The sequence below is a fragment of the Tamandua tetradactyla genome, chromosome 23 (assembly GCF_023851605.1).
Source record: "Tamandua tetradactyla isolate mTamTet1 chromosome 23, mTamTet1.pri, whole genome shotgun sequence".
Taxonomy (NCBI): domain Eukaryota; kingdom Metazoa; phylum Chordata; class Mammalia; order Pilosa; family Myrmecophagidae; genus Tamandua; species Tamandua tetradactyla.
Window position 1 is genome coordinate 56,611,929 of NC_135349.1, and position 16,482 is coordinate 56,628,410.

Sequence of the window (16,482 nt, forward strand, 5' to 3'; positions counted from 1 at the left end):
GCCTGGCCTGAGTGTGAGCCCCGAACCTTGAACTCTGGTTGACCCTCGCTGAGCACCAGTGGGCAAGGACTTCATAGCAGAACTCAGAAAGCACTGACTGTTAACAAAAACTGGGCTAAGCTTCACCCAAATGTTAAAATTCTGCTCAAAAAACACCATGAACAGAATGAAAAAGCAAGCCATAGATTGTGAGTAAATAGTCGGTATATACCCCAAAATGAATTTCTTTCCATAATATATAGCAAACTCCTACAAATCTAATTAAGAGGTAGCGTCACCTGGAAATACTTCAAGTGTATGGTCAGTTGGTTTTTGGCAAGGTGGCCGGGGCCTTTCAATGGGGCCGTGGTGACGGCCTCTTCAGCATGTTGCTGGACCCCTGGAAACCCCACACGTGGAGCAGGGAATTTGGACCCCGAGTGTAAACATTAACTCAGAGCCCATCAGAAAGACCTGAATGGACGACCTGAATCCACGCTTCTTGGAGGAAGATCTTGCTAGAAAAAATCTTCACCACGTGGATTTGGTGATGGTCTGTTCAATGTGACACCAGAGGCACAAGCAACAGAAGACAGGAGATCGGTCTTACCAAAAGCTGCGCCTCGAGGGACGCCTGTGGGTGGGAGAGGGGAGTCGTGATGTCCGGAGTGGGCAGCGGGGCCAGCTGCGCGCCTGCAAGGACCCCCTGCCGGGTCTGTGGGGTCAGCCGGGGGCTGGAGAAGGTGCACGCAGAGCCAGCAGTCACCCCGGAGACGCGTGAAACCACAAGGCCCCCCTTGGCCCCGGGGGTGGCTGTGCGTGACAAGACCAGACACTGTCAGAGTGAGTGCCAGGAGGGTGTGGGGCGTTGGAGCCCGCTGTGCACAGGCGGGGCTGGTGGGCCCTGGGCAGGCTGGGTGCAGAGGGCCTGGACCCGGCAGGGGCGTCCACAGTGCGGCCGAGCTGCTGCCCGTGCCCGGACCGTGGCTCCTGCCAGGAGCACAGTGTGTGCACTAGGAAGGGCGGCTGGGCTGAGCCTGTGCGCACCCACAGTGTCGGGGACAGGCACCCACCACGGGGACGGGCTCTGGGCCGCCGTGCGCTGGGCGGCCCTCGTGGCACCGTGGCCTGACTGTCCTGTGCGGGGCCCCCACCATCCGCCCCTGCAGTGCCCACCACAGGAGCCGCTACTGGAAGAGGCAGCGCGGCCGATCCTCGGCCTGCGTCCTCGTCACCTTCAGCTGGAACTCATGGAGGTGGACACTGACCTCCGGCGGGCGGTGAGTGGGGGCCACAGGTCTGGGGGCATCTGTCCAGGGGGGCTGGTCTTCTGTCCCTGTCTGGGCAGGTCAGATCCACCATGCTTGCCCTCCTCTCCCACGTCCCCTTCTCGCCCCTTTTACAAGGACCCTTGGGCTTGGGGCCCACCCAGGCGAGTGAGGATGCTTCTGTCTTCATCTCCTTCACTTAATCCTGCAGGAAACCTTTTCCAGAGGTCACGCCCCACGTCTCAGGAGCCAGGCCTCCGACAGGACTTTCTGGGCCGGCAGTTTAACATGCTGCACTGCACTCAGCTTTCTAGCCGCCCAGAACCTTCTCCCCCTGCTCGGCTCCCCCAGGCCCGAGCAGCTGGTTCCTGGTGCCCTGCATTCTGGGTGCTGGCCCCTGCCCGGGAGCCCAGCGGGAACTGCAGCGGCTGTCCTGACCCCCCTGGGTGTCCCTGGGCAAGGTCACTGGACCTCGAGCGTCCTGAGGCAAGTGTGCAGGTGCAGGAACTGGCCTTCGGGCTGCATAAAGCATTGTCCTGTCCCCCAGTGACTCAGTGTTGCTGTGAGCAGAAGGGTTTCTGTTTAAAAGGGGTCCCTGTGCTAAGGAAGAGGGCATTTCTGGAGCCCCCGCTGACCTGTCAGCACGAGGGCACGGGGTTGCCGAGCCTCACCAAGCTGCTGTGGGGCGGACTGGCATTGGCCGGGAGCATGGGGGTGTGGAGGGGCAGGCACACGGGGCCTTGGGGGTCAGCTGTCACCCCCGCCTCTCCTCCTGCAGACCTCCAGGAGGCCCCACCTGGAGACTGCACCCCACCTTCCGCCCAGCAAGTCTGTGCCTATTTTAGAAGACTTGCAACCCTTCCTGAGCTGAGGCTCGAGAAGCCAGGCAGCCTACTGCTGGGGCGCTGCAGCAGCGGTGTCACCTGGGGCCAGGGGCGCTGCCTGCCTTCCCCACGCAACTGGGCCGTCTTTGCCATGCGGCGACCTCCAGGACACACCGCTGAGGGTCTGGCCACCTCGCCACTGGGACCACACCACTTGCCTGGCAGCGGGCCCAGGGCCCCCGTGGGCTCCGCAGTGGGGCTGGACATGACCAGAGCTTCCCACCTGAAAATTCCCCCGCAACTACTTGTACTTTTGCACACAAAAGTCTAAGAACTTTATTTTTGAAAACCATTTTTGAAACTTTTAAGGGACTTTGAAAACTTTTATTAGCTCTTTAACATGTTTTAATGAGCATTTCCTTGGTATTTCCCCCGACTCCACACTTGCCCTATCTGGTTTTGTCTGTGGGGAGGGGTCCCTGCACCGGCCCTGGCCCGCCCATCTCCTGCAGGGCAGCATGGACTCCTGGGCAGCTCTCTTGTGCTTGGGGAAAGGGTTGGAGCCCACAGGTGCTCCTCTGCATGGGGTGGGGGGCAGCAGGGCTGAGGCACCATCCTCCCTCCTCCAGGCAGGCCTGATAAGGGGGTGCAGTGGGGCACCATGTTCCCTCCCAAGCCACAGCCAGCACTGACACAGGTCTCACTGCCCCAGCCTCCCCCAGGAGGCCACAGACAGGCACATGGGGCCCGGCCGGCCTGTTTCTAGGCCAGGCCACTCTCCCTTCAGGCGACCCAATTAGGGAGCTAATTTCAGAGCCTGTGCGGGCGGCACAGACACTCTCCAGGGCCCACTTTGGAAGGGGCAGTGGGCGAACGAGCATAAGCCCGAGGTGGCCCCATCCTGGCTGTGCCAGCATCTAATAGGCAGGGTGCCCGGGGCTCCCCACAGGCCATCCGGGACAGAACCCAGTGGCCTGACACCATCCCGAGCTCCACCGGCTTTCTCAGCCTCCCCTGGGTTTCCAGTCGCAGATGAGTCTGTTGCCACCCAGGCCTGGGTTTCTAGAGCTGTCACTGGTCAAGGGGGGCTGCCCTGGGCCTTGCGGGACAGCCACACACACCTCCTCACCATGCCCAGGGTGCCTGAGGACAGCTGCAGGGGGCTCTGGGACTGTCCGGCCACACCGGTGGGCAGGGCCCCCCAACAGCTCCCTGGTGCCCTGGGGTCGCAGCCACAAGGAGACAGCAGGCCCCACCCCCATCAGCTCCAATGATGGGGTGCCGCCGCAGGGCCCAGAGCGCACCTCCCTCGGTCCCAGCCCGCACTGCTGACCATCTTCCTGCACAGGGACGCCAACTCCTCCACACCCATAAATCTGCGATCAAAATAATCCCTCCCGCCCCCAGTGCGCCTCAGCCTCAGAGACCCGTTCCAGAAGTGCCTGTGACCTGACATTGCGAGGCCGGGGGCCAGAATCTCAGAGCGGCTGCCCCACGTGATGTCCTGTACCCACTGTCCTGCCTCCCAGGACAGAATGGCCAGTGCCAGGATCTGGTCAGGGGGCTCCCCACAAGGCCCCAGGGCACATGCCTAGGCTGTGCCAGCCTCACACAGGTGCCCCCGGGACTCCGTTGCTGCCTAGGGGCCCCCCACCTGAGAGGCAGCCTGGCATCTGCGTCACCCTGGTCCCCACGGCACGGCTCCCATGGCAGGAAAGGGGGATGAGACTCAGGGCCTGCTGGGGGCTCAGGCTCCTGCTTTGATGGGGAAGCTACAGAGGAGGGCCTGCCTTGGGCTAAGGGTGGGCTGCAATGGAGAGAAGCCCCTGTGCAGAATCCACCCTGTGCCACCAGTGGCCACCAGTCTTGGTTTGACCACCCTGAGCTGGGACTCACCACCCCAGAGGCATGTCAAAGATCCCACCAGGGGGTCAGTGCCCCCACCCCGGAGCCCACTGCTGCCCCTTGGCCAGGCCCAGCACCCACCCTGGCTCACCTCCCACCTGCGGGTGAGCCCCCAGGGTTCTCAGGGAGGAGGAAGCACCGCCCTGGGCCCAGCAAACAGGCAGGGGCGGTGCCAGGGCCGGCCCAGGGGGCAGGAGGGGCGGGGCACCCTGACAGGGCCCTACCACCCGCTGCCCGCTGCCCGCCTTCACTCTGCCCAGCACGTCCTCTTCACCATCGCCCCTTCCTCGCTGTCACCTCTCAAGGTACGGTGAGGAACTGAGAAAAACCCGAGACCCGAGACCCCTGAACTGACCCCATGCGTCATCCCTGGAGTGCCCTCGTCTGCAGAACTCAGGCTGGCCTGTCCCAGGGTGGCCAGGGTCGAACGGTCGGGCGGCCCCTCGTCCCCAGCAGGCGCGCCGGCAGGGGCGGGTGTGGGAGGGCGCGCGCGGCCGGCGAGCCGGGGAGCTGCGGGAGCCGTGCGCGCCGCCCCGCAGTGCCCGCCACCCGCGCAGCCGGGCCGTGCGTGCCCTGAGCGCCGGGAGCGCCGCGGCCTGGGGGCGGCTCCGGCGGTGCGTGCGGGCTGGACGGGCTCCATGCAGGTAAGTGCGCGGGCCGCCCGAAATCTGAGGACGCCCCGGGTCCCCACCCCCATCCCCCCACTGAGGTTCCGACTCCGAGGCCCTGGGCTGCTCACCCGGCCGGCGCAGCCACAGCCTTCCCAGGATAGAGACCCTGTGCCAGGGACCCCCGCTGCTCGAGGCCCCTCCCCTTGCCTGGCCTGCTGCCGGCCCCGTCCTCCCTCCCAACCTCCACGAAGCCAGTCGCAGGCTGCCCGGCCAGGAAGGGGACAGGGCTGGGGCACCATGAAGGGCCCTGTGGACAGCCACCCCTGGCCCCGGATGGGCTCCATCTTCTGAGTTTCAGCCTGTGGCCGCCAGGCCACACTAATACAGAGGCAGAACAGGCTGCAGTGGTCTGAGTCCTGGAGGGACACTGGGCAGCGGGACATACCAGCATCTCCAGTTCTGGACCTGCCCTGGGTCCCGGGGTCCTCACCAGTCCTTCCACCCAGAGAGGCAAATTACAGCCAAATCCTCCAGCCGGGTGGACTGTGTCCCCATGCAAAGCAGCTGGGCAGTAGGCTGCCTAGAGCCCGGGGGGTGGCCAGGCGAAGTCCAGCCTCCTGCGGCCCTGCCCCACCCCAAGGCCACCCAGGGGCCCCTACAGCCTGGGGTTGGGGTGGGCTCCTGGGCCCTCTGCCAGGCCCTGCTCCTCCTGGGGGCAGCCTTAGGAGTGGAGGGTTCCCTCGGCCCTAATTAGCCCCATGGGGGCTGCAGCACATGGCGCCTCGTCACGGGCCTCAGCTCCCGCCTGCACCCCAGTACCATGTGGACCTAGGCAGGGCTGGGGGCCTGTGCCCTCCAGGCTCTCCTGGGGGTGGGGAGCTGCCGACTGGGCCCCTGGCTGTGGTTCCTCCCCTGCCCGCAGCCCCAGGCTGGCCACCGCAGAAGCCCCTGATGCCATGGAGGAGTGGGACGTGCCCCAGATGAAGAAGGAGGTGGAGAGCCTCAAGTACCAGCTGGCCTTCAAGAGGGAGATGTCGTCCAAGACCATCCCCGAGTGAGCCCCCCAGGACCCCAGCCTACTCCCCTGTCCCCCCCCCCCAGGCCCAGGCGCGATTTGCATCTCATTTGCCTGCCCAGGTACATGTGCAAACGCCCAGGCCACACCCAGCCTGCAGGGGTGCCCACGGTGCCCCCCGCTCACCGCACCCTCCCACCCCCCAGGCTGCTCAAGTGGATCGAGGATGGGATCCCCAAAGACCCCTTCCTGAACCCTGACCTCATGAAGAACAACCCGTGGGTGGAGAAAGGCAAATGCACCCTCCTGTGACCCCCGACCCCGACCGCCTGGCAGTGCGCTCGGGCGTGTGAAGGTGTAACTTTTATAAAGAATGTCGAGGGTCTGCCGTGTCTCATGCGCTCTGTGCCAGGGCTCCCCACGGCCGGCCAGGCTACAGCAGGTCCCGGATGTACAGGCTGCGGCGCACGGCATTGGAGACGCCCTCATTGAAGCGGAACCACACGTCACTCCTGCCCACAGCCGTGCCCGGGCACCACTCCGCCGGCTCAGGGGCTGCGTCCTCTGGGGGCACACGGGCTCCTTGGTGCCAGGCCCGGCACCCCCTCCCTGCCACCCGCACACCTGGGCACACCTGGGCTCACCTGGGCTCAGGGCAGCTCTCCTGGTGACCACCCGCCCAAAGAAGTCTCTCTCCGGCTGAGGGGAGGGGAGGCCAGTCAGGTAGCAGGCGGGGGACAGACCCTGGTGGTCCTGAACCCCAGGTGCCACCGCGAGGGGGCCAGCGGCCACATCCCAGGATGAGGCCACAGCACAAGCAGCCTTCCCACCCAGTTCCTCAGGTGGGCAGACGCTGTAGGGCTGAGAGCTCTGTCCGCTGCTGGGGTCGGGCCCAAGGGGCATGGCTAGCACCGCCCCTTCATGCACAGATGGGAGGGTGGCTGGATCAGCTGCTGGAGCCTCGGGGGTCCAGAGCAGAAGTCCTCAGCCCCTCCTGCCAGCCCCTCCCTTTACCTGCTCCTCGAAAGCAGCTCTTCTCATGATGTGCTCCAGCCGCTGCACGTGGCTGTGGGGGGCAGGGCACACCCTCTTCTGCTCATGGCCCCCATCCGGCTGCAGGGGCAGGAGTAAATGAGGGGGGCTGGGCGGGGCCAACGTCAGGGCCCCCACCCTGGGTTTTGGGGCCAGGCACTCACCTGGGAGCCTGCCCGGGCCGAGGCCTCCGCTCTCCGCATCTTCTCCACCTCGATTTCGCGGGCGATGAGCTGCTTGGCCTGGTAGGTGAGCGGCTTGCGGGCAGGCAGCTCGGGGAAGCGGCAGACTTCCTCCAGGTTCCTGCGCTCAGGGCAGGTGGGACGTCAGGGCCGGGTCAGTGGGCCCCCACCACCTCATGGACTCAGGGCACGTCCTGGCACCAGCCTCCCCCAACCACTGGGGATGAGATGAACCCTGGTTTTCCCACTGTCAGGGTTGAGCCAGAACCTCCCCCTATGCCCGGACAGGTGGGAACCCGAGGGCCATGTCCCACCCAGCCCCCGTGGAGGCACCCGGCGCTCACGGCTCCAGCCTGTAGGTGTACTGGCCGTCGGGCGCGCGCTCCTGCCGGTAGCTGAGGCTGTAGGCAAGCATGGTGCCCACCAGCCCAGCCAGCTGCTGCTTCTCGCGGGCACTGTACAGCTGCACGCTCACCTGCGGGCAGGTGGGGCCTGAGCACAGCCGGACCCCCAGCACCCCTGCCGAGCACAGCCGGACCCCCAGCACCCCTGCTGGCCCCGCCCCCTAAGCAAGCACTCACGGGGCGCAGCCTGGGCGCAAGGATGTCCAGGAGCAGACAGAGAGTGTCCAGGACGAGGGCCTGGGGTGTGGCCCGGCTGCGGACGGCCGGTGAGGTGCCTGACACCAGCGTCTGGACCAGGGTCTGTGTGCGGCTGGTGCGGGCCTGGGCCTGGGGGGGAGACAGTCAGCACCCGGAAGCCACCACAGGTGGGCACACGCGCGGGCATACGGACGGGCCAGGCGCACACCTCCTGCTGGCTGCTGGGGAAGGTGAGGCGCGGCACGTGGCTGGAGGCCAGCAGCACATGGAAGGCCGCGGGCAGGAAGGGCAGGTAGCGCAGCAGCTGGAAACTCTGGCCGCGGTGGGCCGCGCAGGCCAGGGTGTCGTCAAAGGCCAGCCAGTCGAGGGCCGCACACACCGCGCCCAGGCCCGGGTCCCGCAGCCGCAGCCGCAGGAAGTTGTCAAACAGGCCCTGCGAGGGGGCCACTGTGTGGGCTTGGGCGGGCCGGCTGCCTCCAGGCAGCCCTCCCTGCCCCATCCCATGGCACAAACACTGCCTGTTGGGGCCTTTGCCTCGAGTCTGCCAGCAGAGCCTCGGGGGACAGCTTCACACTCTGAAAGGCCAGGCTGGGCCAGCCCTGGCCCCTCAGCCCCACTGCCTCAAGGAGTAAAACGGCCTGCACGCAGCTGTGTGCACAGAACTGAGGGGGTGAAGCTTCCAGGGGCTGCACAGACACCTCGCCCCCAGCCCATGAAGAGGGGGATGAGGCAGGAGGTCCCTGCCTGGGCACGAATCCCACAGCGGCTGATCCAAAGCTGCTTATGCTTCGGGAAGCAGCTTAGACCAGGGATTTGCAGGGTTGGGGTGGGGGGGGTTGCTGTGCCACCTGCTCAGGACACAACCCCCATCCCCCAAGCACCCCATATCCAGGTGGCTAGACTGCGGCCCCCACCACACAGTCCCCAAACAACTCCCAACCCAGAGCTGGACCCCTCTGCCAGGCCTGCCACCAACCCCCTGCCTCCCTCGCCCGCGCTGCCACCCGCCTCCCACTCCCGCCCTTGGCGCCGCCTAAAGCCTCTCCACCAGCCGGCCTGTGGCTCGGGAGACCTGCCCTGCGTTGTAAGTCCAGGCCCCACCTGCCGCTCATCCCCCACCCCTGGGGGGAGCAGTCACCTGGATCACCTTCTCGTGCTCGCCCGCGGAGGCGGCGACATGCAGCACGTGGTAGAAGTGCTGGGAGGCCGTGGTCAGAGGCTCCTTGGTGGGCGGGGACCCCGAGGCCCCATCACCATCACCACCCAGGAGCACGTGGGCAGGCTGCAGCAGGTCCCGGCCCACCCACCGCCTGTGGGGAAGCAGAGAAGAGGGTGGGGAACCCGAGGCTGGGGAGTGAGAGGGCGCCCACCCTTCCTCCCACACTGGGAGCAGCCCCCCACCCCGGCCCTCACCCACCTCTCCTCGGGGCTCCCCCTGCCCAAGGCCCTGGGCCACACGGGAAACCTCAGCCAGCTGGAGATGCCAGCCCGGGGCCGGCTCCCCAGCCCTGACAGTGGCATAGAGCAGATGCAGAAAGGACGGCCTCTGGTGGCCGAGCTGGGGGTCTGGGGGACAATGTCCAGTGGGAGGAGACCGGGGACCGGGGACCAGGATCGCGGGAGCCTCACTCCCCACCATGGGCACCAACCAGGCCGAGGGTAGACACATGGACGTGATACAGCCCAGAGACCCAGACGGTGCCCCATCTGCCTGGGGCCCCCAGCCCCCGGCACGGCCGCCGGCTCACCTCTGGGCTCGGGGCAGCTGGAAGACCACCTGCCACACGGAGAAAAGCCCCCTGCGCTGGTCCTTGAGGCCGACGCACGTGCTCCGGACCGCCCACAGGCTCAGCTCCCGCCGGCCCTGCCCGTGCAGAAACTGCACCCACAGGGGTGGTGAGCGGCGAGCACGGAGGGTACAGGGGCAGTGCGAGGGACAGCCCAACCCCCGCCCACCTGCAGAGTGTTGATACAGGCCCGGATGTCGTTGTCTGTCTTCTCACAGAGAGCAGCGAGCACACCCGGGTCGGCCTGCATCCCCTGCTTCTGGGAGATCTGCAGGGAGGCAAGGCGGAGGCTGTAGGGAGGAGGGCGGGGGCAGGGGCAGGGGCACCCCTTCCCAGGAAGCAGCTTGGGAGGCCCAAACTCGCACATGGAAGGGGGTGTCTAGGGGCCAGACAGGCCCACCGTCCACCGAGGACCATGCTGTGCACCCGAAGGTGAGCCCAGGCCCAGCCCCCAGCCCTTGCTGACCTCGAGGAGCCGCTGCAGCAGCCGCGAGGGCAGTGTTGGCGGGATGTGGAGCAGGAGGGCCTGCTGCTTCAGCTGCCTCAGGGAGGGTGTGAACCTGCGGGCAGAGGGGATAGCACTGCGAACCTGGCCTCCCAACCACAAGCCGGGGCACTTTGGGGTGACGGGGGCGGCCTGGGGCCCTGGAGTACCTGCCCTGGGCCTGGCGACCCCCCTGCGGCCCCCACTCACGGGTCGTTGCAGATGCAGATGATGGGCCGCATCAGAAGCCCCCGCCCCTGGCGCCGCCCCGTTCCCGCGGACGCAGTCGGGGCCCCCAGCTCTGCCCCCTGCGGGCCCCTGCATTCCATAATGCTCAGGAGAACGTTGACAGCAGCCTTAGGGCGGTGCAGAGACAGGGTGGTGAGCTGTGGCCGCAAGCTGCCCCCGCCAACCCGCGACCAGAAGTGGGATGTCACCCGCCCGCCCGGGACCCACCGTGGGGGCGCCGTCGACCTCATCAATGACCAAGCAGTTGGGCTTCCCGCCAGCGCCCAGCACTGACTCCATCTGCGTGGCCGCCTCAATGCATGTGCGGAAGGCCTCAGGGCTGCGGTCGTCGCTGGAGCCGACAGGGATTTGGAGAGGTTGAGGAGGGACAGCCAGACTCGCCAAGGCCATGGCTGCACTGCCTGTCCAGCGACCGTGGCAGGAAGTCTCCCAGGCCCAGCTGCCAGCCTGAAGCTGGGGTGTGCAGCTGTGTGACGTGACCACTGCCCACGCAGGAAACCCGAGGACACAGGGCCCACCCAGGGAAACGGGACAGGGACCGCCGCGCTGCTCCTCAGACCTCAGCCTGTATGCAGAGCCGTCCTGCACTCACCTGGCATTCATTTCTACCACACAGTACCCCGCATGCCGAGCGATCACGTGGGCCAGGGTGGTCTTGCCCAGCCCCGGAGGCCCGCACAGCAGCGCCACCTGCAGCCAGGGCAGATGGCTAGAACCCACCCCTCCAAGAATCCCCAGGCCAGCGCTAGAGGCTGGAGCCCACCTCCCCAGAGGCCTCGGGCCGCAGGAAGCTCACAGCAATTGAGAACAACACAAAGCTGAGCCTTCAGAGCAGGACAATGCTACAGAGGGATTGGGAGAGAGGAGCATCAGCCCTCACCATACCTGGCCCCCAAAACCACTCGCTGCCCCCCAGGAGCATTCTGACGAAGGGCGGGGCCCACCAAGGGATCAACTCTCTTCCTGTCATGTGGAAAGCACACTCAAGATCCTACTGACGCCCTGGTGCCTCCAAGCCTCAGGAAGTAAACCTGCCTGGCAGTCCCAGGGGCCACGAGAGCATGGAAGGGCCCACAGAGCTGGGGAGGAGGCCAGGAGGGCTCACCTTCTGACGGGGCCGCTGGCTCCCGTCCAGCTCGGCCTCCAGCATCTCCTCCAGCACCTGCTCATGGCTTTTCCACTTGGCAGAGGCCGAGGCCTCCTTGCCGACCCGGGGCTGCTCCACACCGAGCCTGGGCTTCCGAACAGGCCTCTCACGGCCAAATACCGCCACATCCCACTGCTTCAGCCACTTGAGGAGGCAGCGGTTGGTGAACTGTGGGAGGGAGGCAAGGCTGGAGGAGTGGCCCACCTCCCTGCTGCCATGACCCCATTGGCAGACAAGGGCCCTGGGGCCGGGAGGTTGTGGCTGGTAGCCAGCCACCCTGCCAGCAAGTGCAGTGGGGTCCCACGCCCCAGGGCCACCCAGCAGCAGACAAGAAAGCAGGGCGGATGGAGGCTCAGGGCAGGGAACATGCCCAGCCCAGCCCAGAGCAGCTCCCTAGGAGACCCGCAAGCTGGCCCCAGCTGGGCCTCAGTTTCCCACTTAGAAATCATCGGGGAATACAGGTCCTCCCCCATCCTGACAGTCCGAAGAGCCTTCCCTCCCGAAGGGGGCTGGTCACTGAGCAAGGGGGCCTCACGTCATCACTCAGCAGCTCTGTGTAGTGCTGGGGTGCAAATTCATCCACCCAAAGGCGGTGCTGGGAGACATCTGTGCCGCCGGGCACCTCCAGATCCTCCTCAGGGCCCCCCATAGGCTGGGTCTCCTCCCCCAACTCAGGCCTGAGGCTGAAGAGCACAGGACCCTCAGCCACAAGGCCGTGGCCCACACGGGGCACACAGCAACCCCACCCCACAGGGCACAGACAGGGGGTCGGTAGAAAGACAGGGTAAAGGTCTAAGGGCAGGAAGACCATCAGTCACCTGTGCAGCGTATCTGAAAGCTGCTGGGCTTCCTGTAGCAGCCGCTGCCGCCGCTGCACAAACAAAAAGAGCCAGGATTGGGACGGTCCAAAGACCACGGTGTTCCCAGGACCGCACCTCCCGGCCAGGGCCCAGCAGACCCCACCTCACTGTCCACCTGCTCCCTCAGGGAGGCGAAGGGCACGCCCAGCAGGTCCAGCTGGCTGCGACCACGCCACCGGATGTCAAGAGGTGGGCTCTGGGGAGAGGAAGAGCGGCCATCACCTCCGAACACTCCCTCACAACAGTGCTCAGACACCCCCACTTGGCGTCTGCTGGCCGGGGTGGGCAGGGTAGCCCCTCTCTAATCAGGGCGGGTCCCGCCACCCCTGCAGCAGACGTGCCTGGCTGCAGGTAGGCTCAGGAGTAGTGACTCCACAGCCCCTTGTGCCATGCCCAGCACCATGCCCAACATCACCCTCCAGGGCAGCTTCTGCATGCTGCATCCCAGAACCATGCGGCATACCCCACTTTACTCCAGACAAACTCCCCAAAACTCCACCGGCCAAGGCGACTTGCTGAGAGCACCCAGGGGCCTGGCTAGTGACCTGAGGCCTAGGCCTCAGGCCTGTGCCCCGTGTGGCCCCACCTGCACCCCAGTGCCCATGGGGTCAGCTCGCAGCACGAGGAAAGCCCGGTCGCCACCGGAGGATGTCACATTGATGTAGTCTTCCAGGACCGGGGGCCGCCGCAGGACAGGATTGCGGGTGGCAGAGGAGGCCTGCACGAGCTGTGCGTTGGCACCAGCGCCCGAGGGCCTGGGAAGAGACGGGATTCGGTGTTGTGGTCTTGTGTCCTGTCATCGGGCCGAGGTTCGAAGCCACACCTCAGGCCTCGGGGCCTCCCGCTCCCCCGATTCCTCTAAGCCTCTGCCGAAGGGGCCCACGGCACGCACCCAGCACCCCACAGCTCGACGGGGAGCGCGGGACTCGGCGGGGGCGCGGCGTCCTGCGGGGAGAGGGGAGGCGGCAGCCCCTCCGTGTCTTCCGGCCCGAAGTCCTTCAGCCGGCGCCGCTTGGCCCTGGGAGCTGTGGGGACAGGAGGAGGAGAGGAGAGGCCCCTCCCCAGCCCGCGAGCCGACCCGCAGGCATCCCAGGGGCGAGGGGCTGCCCCGCGGCCTGGCCCCGGGCTCGGCAGCACGGCGCTGGCGGCCCCGGGTCTCCCGCAGGCCCCGCCGGGGCCGCCTCGGTCTCGGGCCCCGCCCGCCGCCTCGTCCCCTCCGTAGGGCCCTTTCTGGGCGCCGGCGCCCGCGCCCACCTTCCAGCCCGGCCAGCACCTCCAGCTCGGCCGCGAACCGGCTGTGGAAGTGCCCCTCGACGCCGCGCCGCGCCCGCTCGCCGCCATCCATGCCGCCGGCTCCGAACCTCCCGCGCCCAGGCGCGGCCCCGGCGCCGCCAATCAGCGGCCGGCATCGCCTGACGGCGCTCCCCATTGGCCAGTGCGCTCAGCCGGGGCGGGGCGGGTATGCGCGCGCAGGCCGGGCGGGCCGAAGGCCCCGCCCCTACCTCGCCGCCCTTTCGTTACCGAGGCTGCTTCCGCCGCGCTCGCCATTGGTCGGCAGAGCCGCCCGTCCGCGGTGGGGGCGGGGCGGGGCGGGGCGGGGCGGGGGCGGACCTGCGCGCGCATCCCGGGCCCGGCCGCCGTGCTGCTCGATAGCTGGGGCGGCGGGGCCGGGGGCGCAGGGCGCAGGCTGGGCGGTGACATCGGGGTTCCGGAAGGCGCGGCCCGGCTGCAGGTGGGTTCCGGGCCGCTGGGGGCTCAGGTTCGGAGACAGGCGGGGCCCTGCGTCTTAGGCCCCCGCTGGGACCGGCCGGCTCGCGGCTGCCCTCTCCGGTGGGGGCGGAGCCTCCAGGGAGGGGCGGGGCCTCCGCGGGCGGGGGCGGGGGGCGCAGGCCGGCCCGGCAGCCGCGCGCCCTACTGTGGTCCTCCGCGCGTTCTGGGACCTGGAGAAGGTCCTTGATGCGCCCATGACGCGGCGGGGAGACCCGGGGACGCGCGGGCGCGCCGGCGAACGGATCTGCATCTGCCCCCGCGTGGGCGCGGCGGGGGCCGGCGCGGCCGGCGCGGAGGCTGACCCGCGCCCGCTGCGCCCCAGGCCCCCAGCCGCGCAGTGCCCATGGAACCGGTGAGTGTGGAGAACCTGTCCATCGTGTACCGCAGCCGCGATTTCCTGGTGGTCAACAAGCACTGGGACGTCCGCATCGATAGCAAGGCCTGGTGCGAGACGCTGACTCTGCAGAAGCAGCTGCGGCACCGCTTCCCGGAGCTGGCCGACCCCGGCACCTACTACGGTTTTAGGTGGGGGGCGGCCTTGCCGGGGGACGGCGCTGACGTGGGGCCGCGGGGGACCGCTGGCGGGGCCGAGGGGGGCCTCTCAGCCGCCGCCGCCCCCCATTACCAGGTTCTGTCACCAGCTGGACTTCTCCACCAGCGGGGCGCTCTGCGTGGCCCTCAACAAGGCGGCCGCGGGCAGCGCCTACAGGTGCTTCAAGGAGCGGCGTGTCACCAAGGCATACCTGGCGCTGGTGAGGCCGCGGCCCCAGAGCGGGGCCTCGGGACCCCTGCCGGCCTCAGCTCTGCCCCAGCCTCCTGGCGGCAGGTGGGGTCCCGCGAACCACCTATACCTCCTACCCGGCAGGTGCGGGGACACGTCCAGGAGAGCAGGATGACCATCAGCTACTCCATCGGCCAAAGCGGCGCGGAGGGCCGCACCCACACCATGTGCATCGAGGGCACGCCGGGTAGGGCGGGGCGGAAGGGGCGAGTCCCTGGGGGTGGGGCCGGCCGCGGTGGGGTCGGGGGCTGGCCTGGGCGGCCCTCACGCGGCCCTTAACCACCAGGCTGTGTGAACCCCAAGCCGAGCATCACAGAGCTGGTGGTGTTGGAGCACGGGCTGTACGCAGGTGACCCTGTGTCCAAGGTGCTGCTGCAGCCGCTCACAGGTGGGCCCCGTGGGTCCACACCTGTTGTCCTCCCCCCCCAACGCGAGACACCCAGCGTGCAGCACACAGGAAAGGCAACCGAGTCACGGGAAGAGCCACCCGCCCGGGGCCTCCCCGGGTCACTGGCAGCGTGGTCGTTCCTGGGGTGGGACCTCCCATCTGGGAGTTGGGGGTCTTAGGGTCCTAGGGCTGGCCCACAGTGGTCCTGGTCCTGGTCTCGTGGGAGGGGCGGGTCAGATCCCACCATGCAGACGGGCTGCAAGGGTCCAAGGCTGCAGAGAGGAGGTTGCTGGGTGGACCACTCCTCCGTGGGGAGCAGGAGGTGGGGGCACAGTCCCAGAGCGTCCTCTCCCCTACTGACCCTGCCACCCCCGGCAGGCCGCACCCACCAGCTCCGCGTCCACTGTAGCGCGCTGGGCCACCCCATCGTGGGCGACCTGACGTACGGGCGGGCCGCAGGCCAGGAGGCCCAGCCGTTCCGCATGATGCTGCACGCCCTGTATCTGCGCGTGCCCACGCCCGCCGAGTGCGTGGAGGCCTGCACGCCGGACCCCTTCCTGCCCACTGTCGACGCCTGCTGGAGCCCCCACACTCTCGTGCACCCACTGGACCAGCTCATCCAGGCTCTGCGAGATGCCCCCGTGGGCAGAGGCCCCGGGCCCAGCAGCCCTGCCCCCAACCTGCCGGGCCTGGGCCAGCCCCCACCACCTCCCCCCAAGCCCCCCGAGACCGAGGCGCAGCGGGCCTTGTGCCTGCAGTGGCTGGCAGAGTGGACACTGGAGCCAGAGAACTGAGGGGTGGCTGGGGGCGCTGGTGGACAGCGGGGTCACTGGTCTCCCAGGACCCCCAGGGGAAGCAAGGACCCTCCCAGATGCTTTTCTGGCACTGAGGCTCCCCGCGGGGCCCCCGCAGCACAGGGGTGAGGCCCAGCGAGGGGAAGCGCCTCTGAGCTCAGCCAGCCTCGGGGCAGAGGCGGGACTGGGCTCCATGCCACAGGGGGACTGGCTGCAGTTGCCTCCATCCTGCACAGAAGCCCCTCCCCGGGCTGGCCTGGCGTCAACGGGCCGGACGTCCCGTCTGCCTTGGCTTCTGCCGCACTCACCTGCAGCGAGGTCTCCTGTCCCAGGACCCGGGTGGACTCCTGGTGGACAGGGTTTGGGGTAGTGACTGAGCAGCCCCAGCCTCACACACCCTCTAGGACTCAGGCAAGTGCTACCTGTTCTTTGGAATCTCCCGAGTTCCCAGCTGTGCATCTCCTGCAACCACAGGTTGTCAGTCCCTAGCCTGTGGGACCCCCAACCTGGGCCCCCCGAACCCGTGTACACCCACTGCTGCTGCCACTGAACCCCAGAGCTGGGAATAAACTCGGCAACCATAACCCCCTAGCAGGTGTGACTGTGTCTCATGTGGGGGGACCCAGGTCTTTTTGGGGTGGTCTTGGGCTCCGTGCAGCCCCTGCTTGGGGGAGGACAGGCCGGGGTAGGTGCGCTTGTGTTGCTTCCTATGAAACTGAGCTTGAAGGATGTTAAGGAGTGACAAGAAAGTAAGAAAGAGACAGACAGGATGAGAGGATCTGAAGCTCAGCGATAACAGACTTA

The 16,482-nt window shown here is 67.4% G+C and overlaps 3 protein-coding genes across 4 annotated transcripts; 2 read left to right on the forward strand and 1 right to left on the reverse strand.

The window, feature by feature from the left end:
* Window positions 1-4,165: 4,165 nt before the first annotated feature.
* GNG13 (G protein subunit gamma 13) lies at window positions 4,166-6,261 on the forward strand. The gene is made up of 3 exons (XM_077142282.1): window positions 4,166-4,281; window positions 5,510-5,641; window positions 5,809-6,261. Exons 2-3 carry the CDS (start codon window positions 5,544-5,546, stop codon window positions 5,912-5,914), a joined length of 204 nt encoding a protein of 67 aa, XP_076998397.1. The 5' UTR covers window positions 4,166-4,281; window positions 5,510-5,543; the 3' UTR covers window positions 5,915-6,261.
* Window positions 5,953-13,290, reverse strand: CHTF18 (chromosome transmission fidelity factor 18). Its single transcript, XM_077142281.1, has 21 exons — window positions 13,200-13,290; window positions 12,838-12,970; window positions 12,532-12,700; window positions 12,049-12,141; window positions 11,904-11,956; window positions 11,621-11,768; window positions 11,044-11,253; window positions 10,531-10,628; window positions 10,146-10,269; window positions 9,900-10,045; window positions 9,672-9,765; window positions 9,375-9,473; window positions 9,167-9,297; window positions 8,557-8,728; window positions 7,627-7,851; window positions 7,398-7,547; window positions 7,161-7,291; window positions 6,799-6,937; window positions 6,617-6,715; window positions 6,247-6,301; window positions 5,953-6,166 (listed from the first exon to the last, which is right to left on the reverse strand). The coding sequence occupies exons 1-21, from the start codon at window positions 13,288-13,290 to the stop codon at window positions 6,036-6,038; spliced, it is 2,691 nt and encodes an 896-aa protein (XP_076998396.1). The 3' UTR covers window positions 5,953-6,035.
* A 284-nt stretch (window positions 13,291-13,574) lies between these two features.
* Window positions 13,575-16,269, forward strand: RPUSD1 (RNA pseudouridine synthase domain containing 1). 2 transcript variants are annotated; one of them, XM_077142283.1, is made up of 6 exons: window positions 13,575-13,677; window positions 14,038-14,240; window positions 14,344-14,467; window positions 14,581-14,683; window positions 14,783-14,884; window positions 15,263-16,269. In XM_077142283.1, the coding sequence occupies exons 2-6, from the start codon at window positions 14,059-14,061 to the stop codon at window positions 15,676-15,678; spliced, it is 927 nt and encodes a 308-aa protein (XP_076998398.1). In that variant the 5' UTR covers window positions 13,575-13,677; window positions 14,038-14,058; the 3' UTR covers window positions 15,679-16,269. The 2 variants fall into 2 exon arrangements, with proteins under 2 accessions (XP_076998398.1, XP_076998399.1); XM_077142284.1 differs by having other exon boundaries at window positions 14,374-14,467.
* Window positions 16,270-16,482: the final 213 nt, after the last annotated feature.

Coding starts and splice junctions, on each gene's coding strand:
- CHTF18 (XM_077142281.1), bottom strand. CDS start 13,290: ATGGATGGCGGCGAGCGGGCGCGGCGCGGCGTCGAGGGGCACTTCCAC. Junction 12,971..13,199: donor GGTGCTGGCCGGGCTGGAAG/GTGGGCGCGGGC, acceptor CTGTCCCCACAG/CTCCCAGGGCCAAGCGGCGC. Junction 12,142..12,531: donor CCATGGGCACTGGGGTGCAG/GTGGGGCCACAC, acceptor TCCTCTCCCCAG/AGCCCACCTCTTGACATCCG.
- GNG13 (XM_077142282.1), top strand. CDS start 5,544: ATGGAGGAGTGGGACGTGCCCCAGATGAAGAAGGAGGTGGAGAGCCTC. Junction 5,642..5,808: donor TCGTCCAAGACCATCCCCGA/GTGAGCCCCCCA, acceptor CCCACCCCCCAG/GCTGCTCAAGTGGATCGAGG.
- RPUSD1 (XM_077142283.1), top strand. CDS start 14,059: ATGGAACCGGTGAGTGTGGAGAACCTGTCCATCGTGTACCGCAGCCGC. Junction 14,468..14,580: donor CCAAGGCATACCTGGCGCTG/GTGAGGCCGCGG, acceptor CCTACCCGGCAG/GTGCGGGGACACGTCCAGGA. Junction 14,885..15,262: donor GCTGCTGCAGCCGCTCACAG/GTGGGCCCCGTG, acceptor CACCCCCGGCAG/GCCGCACCCACCAGCTCCGC.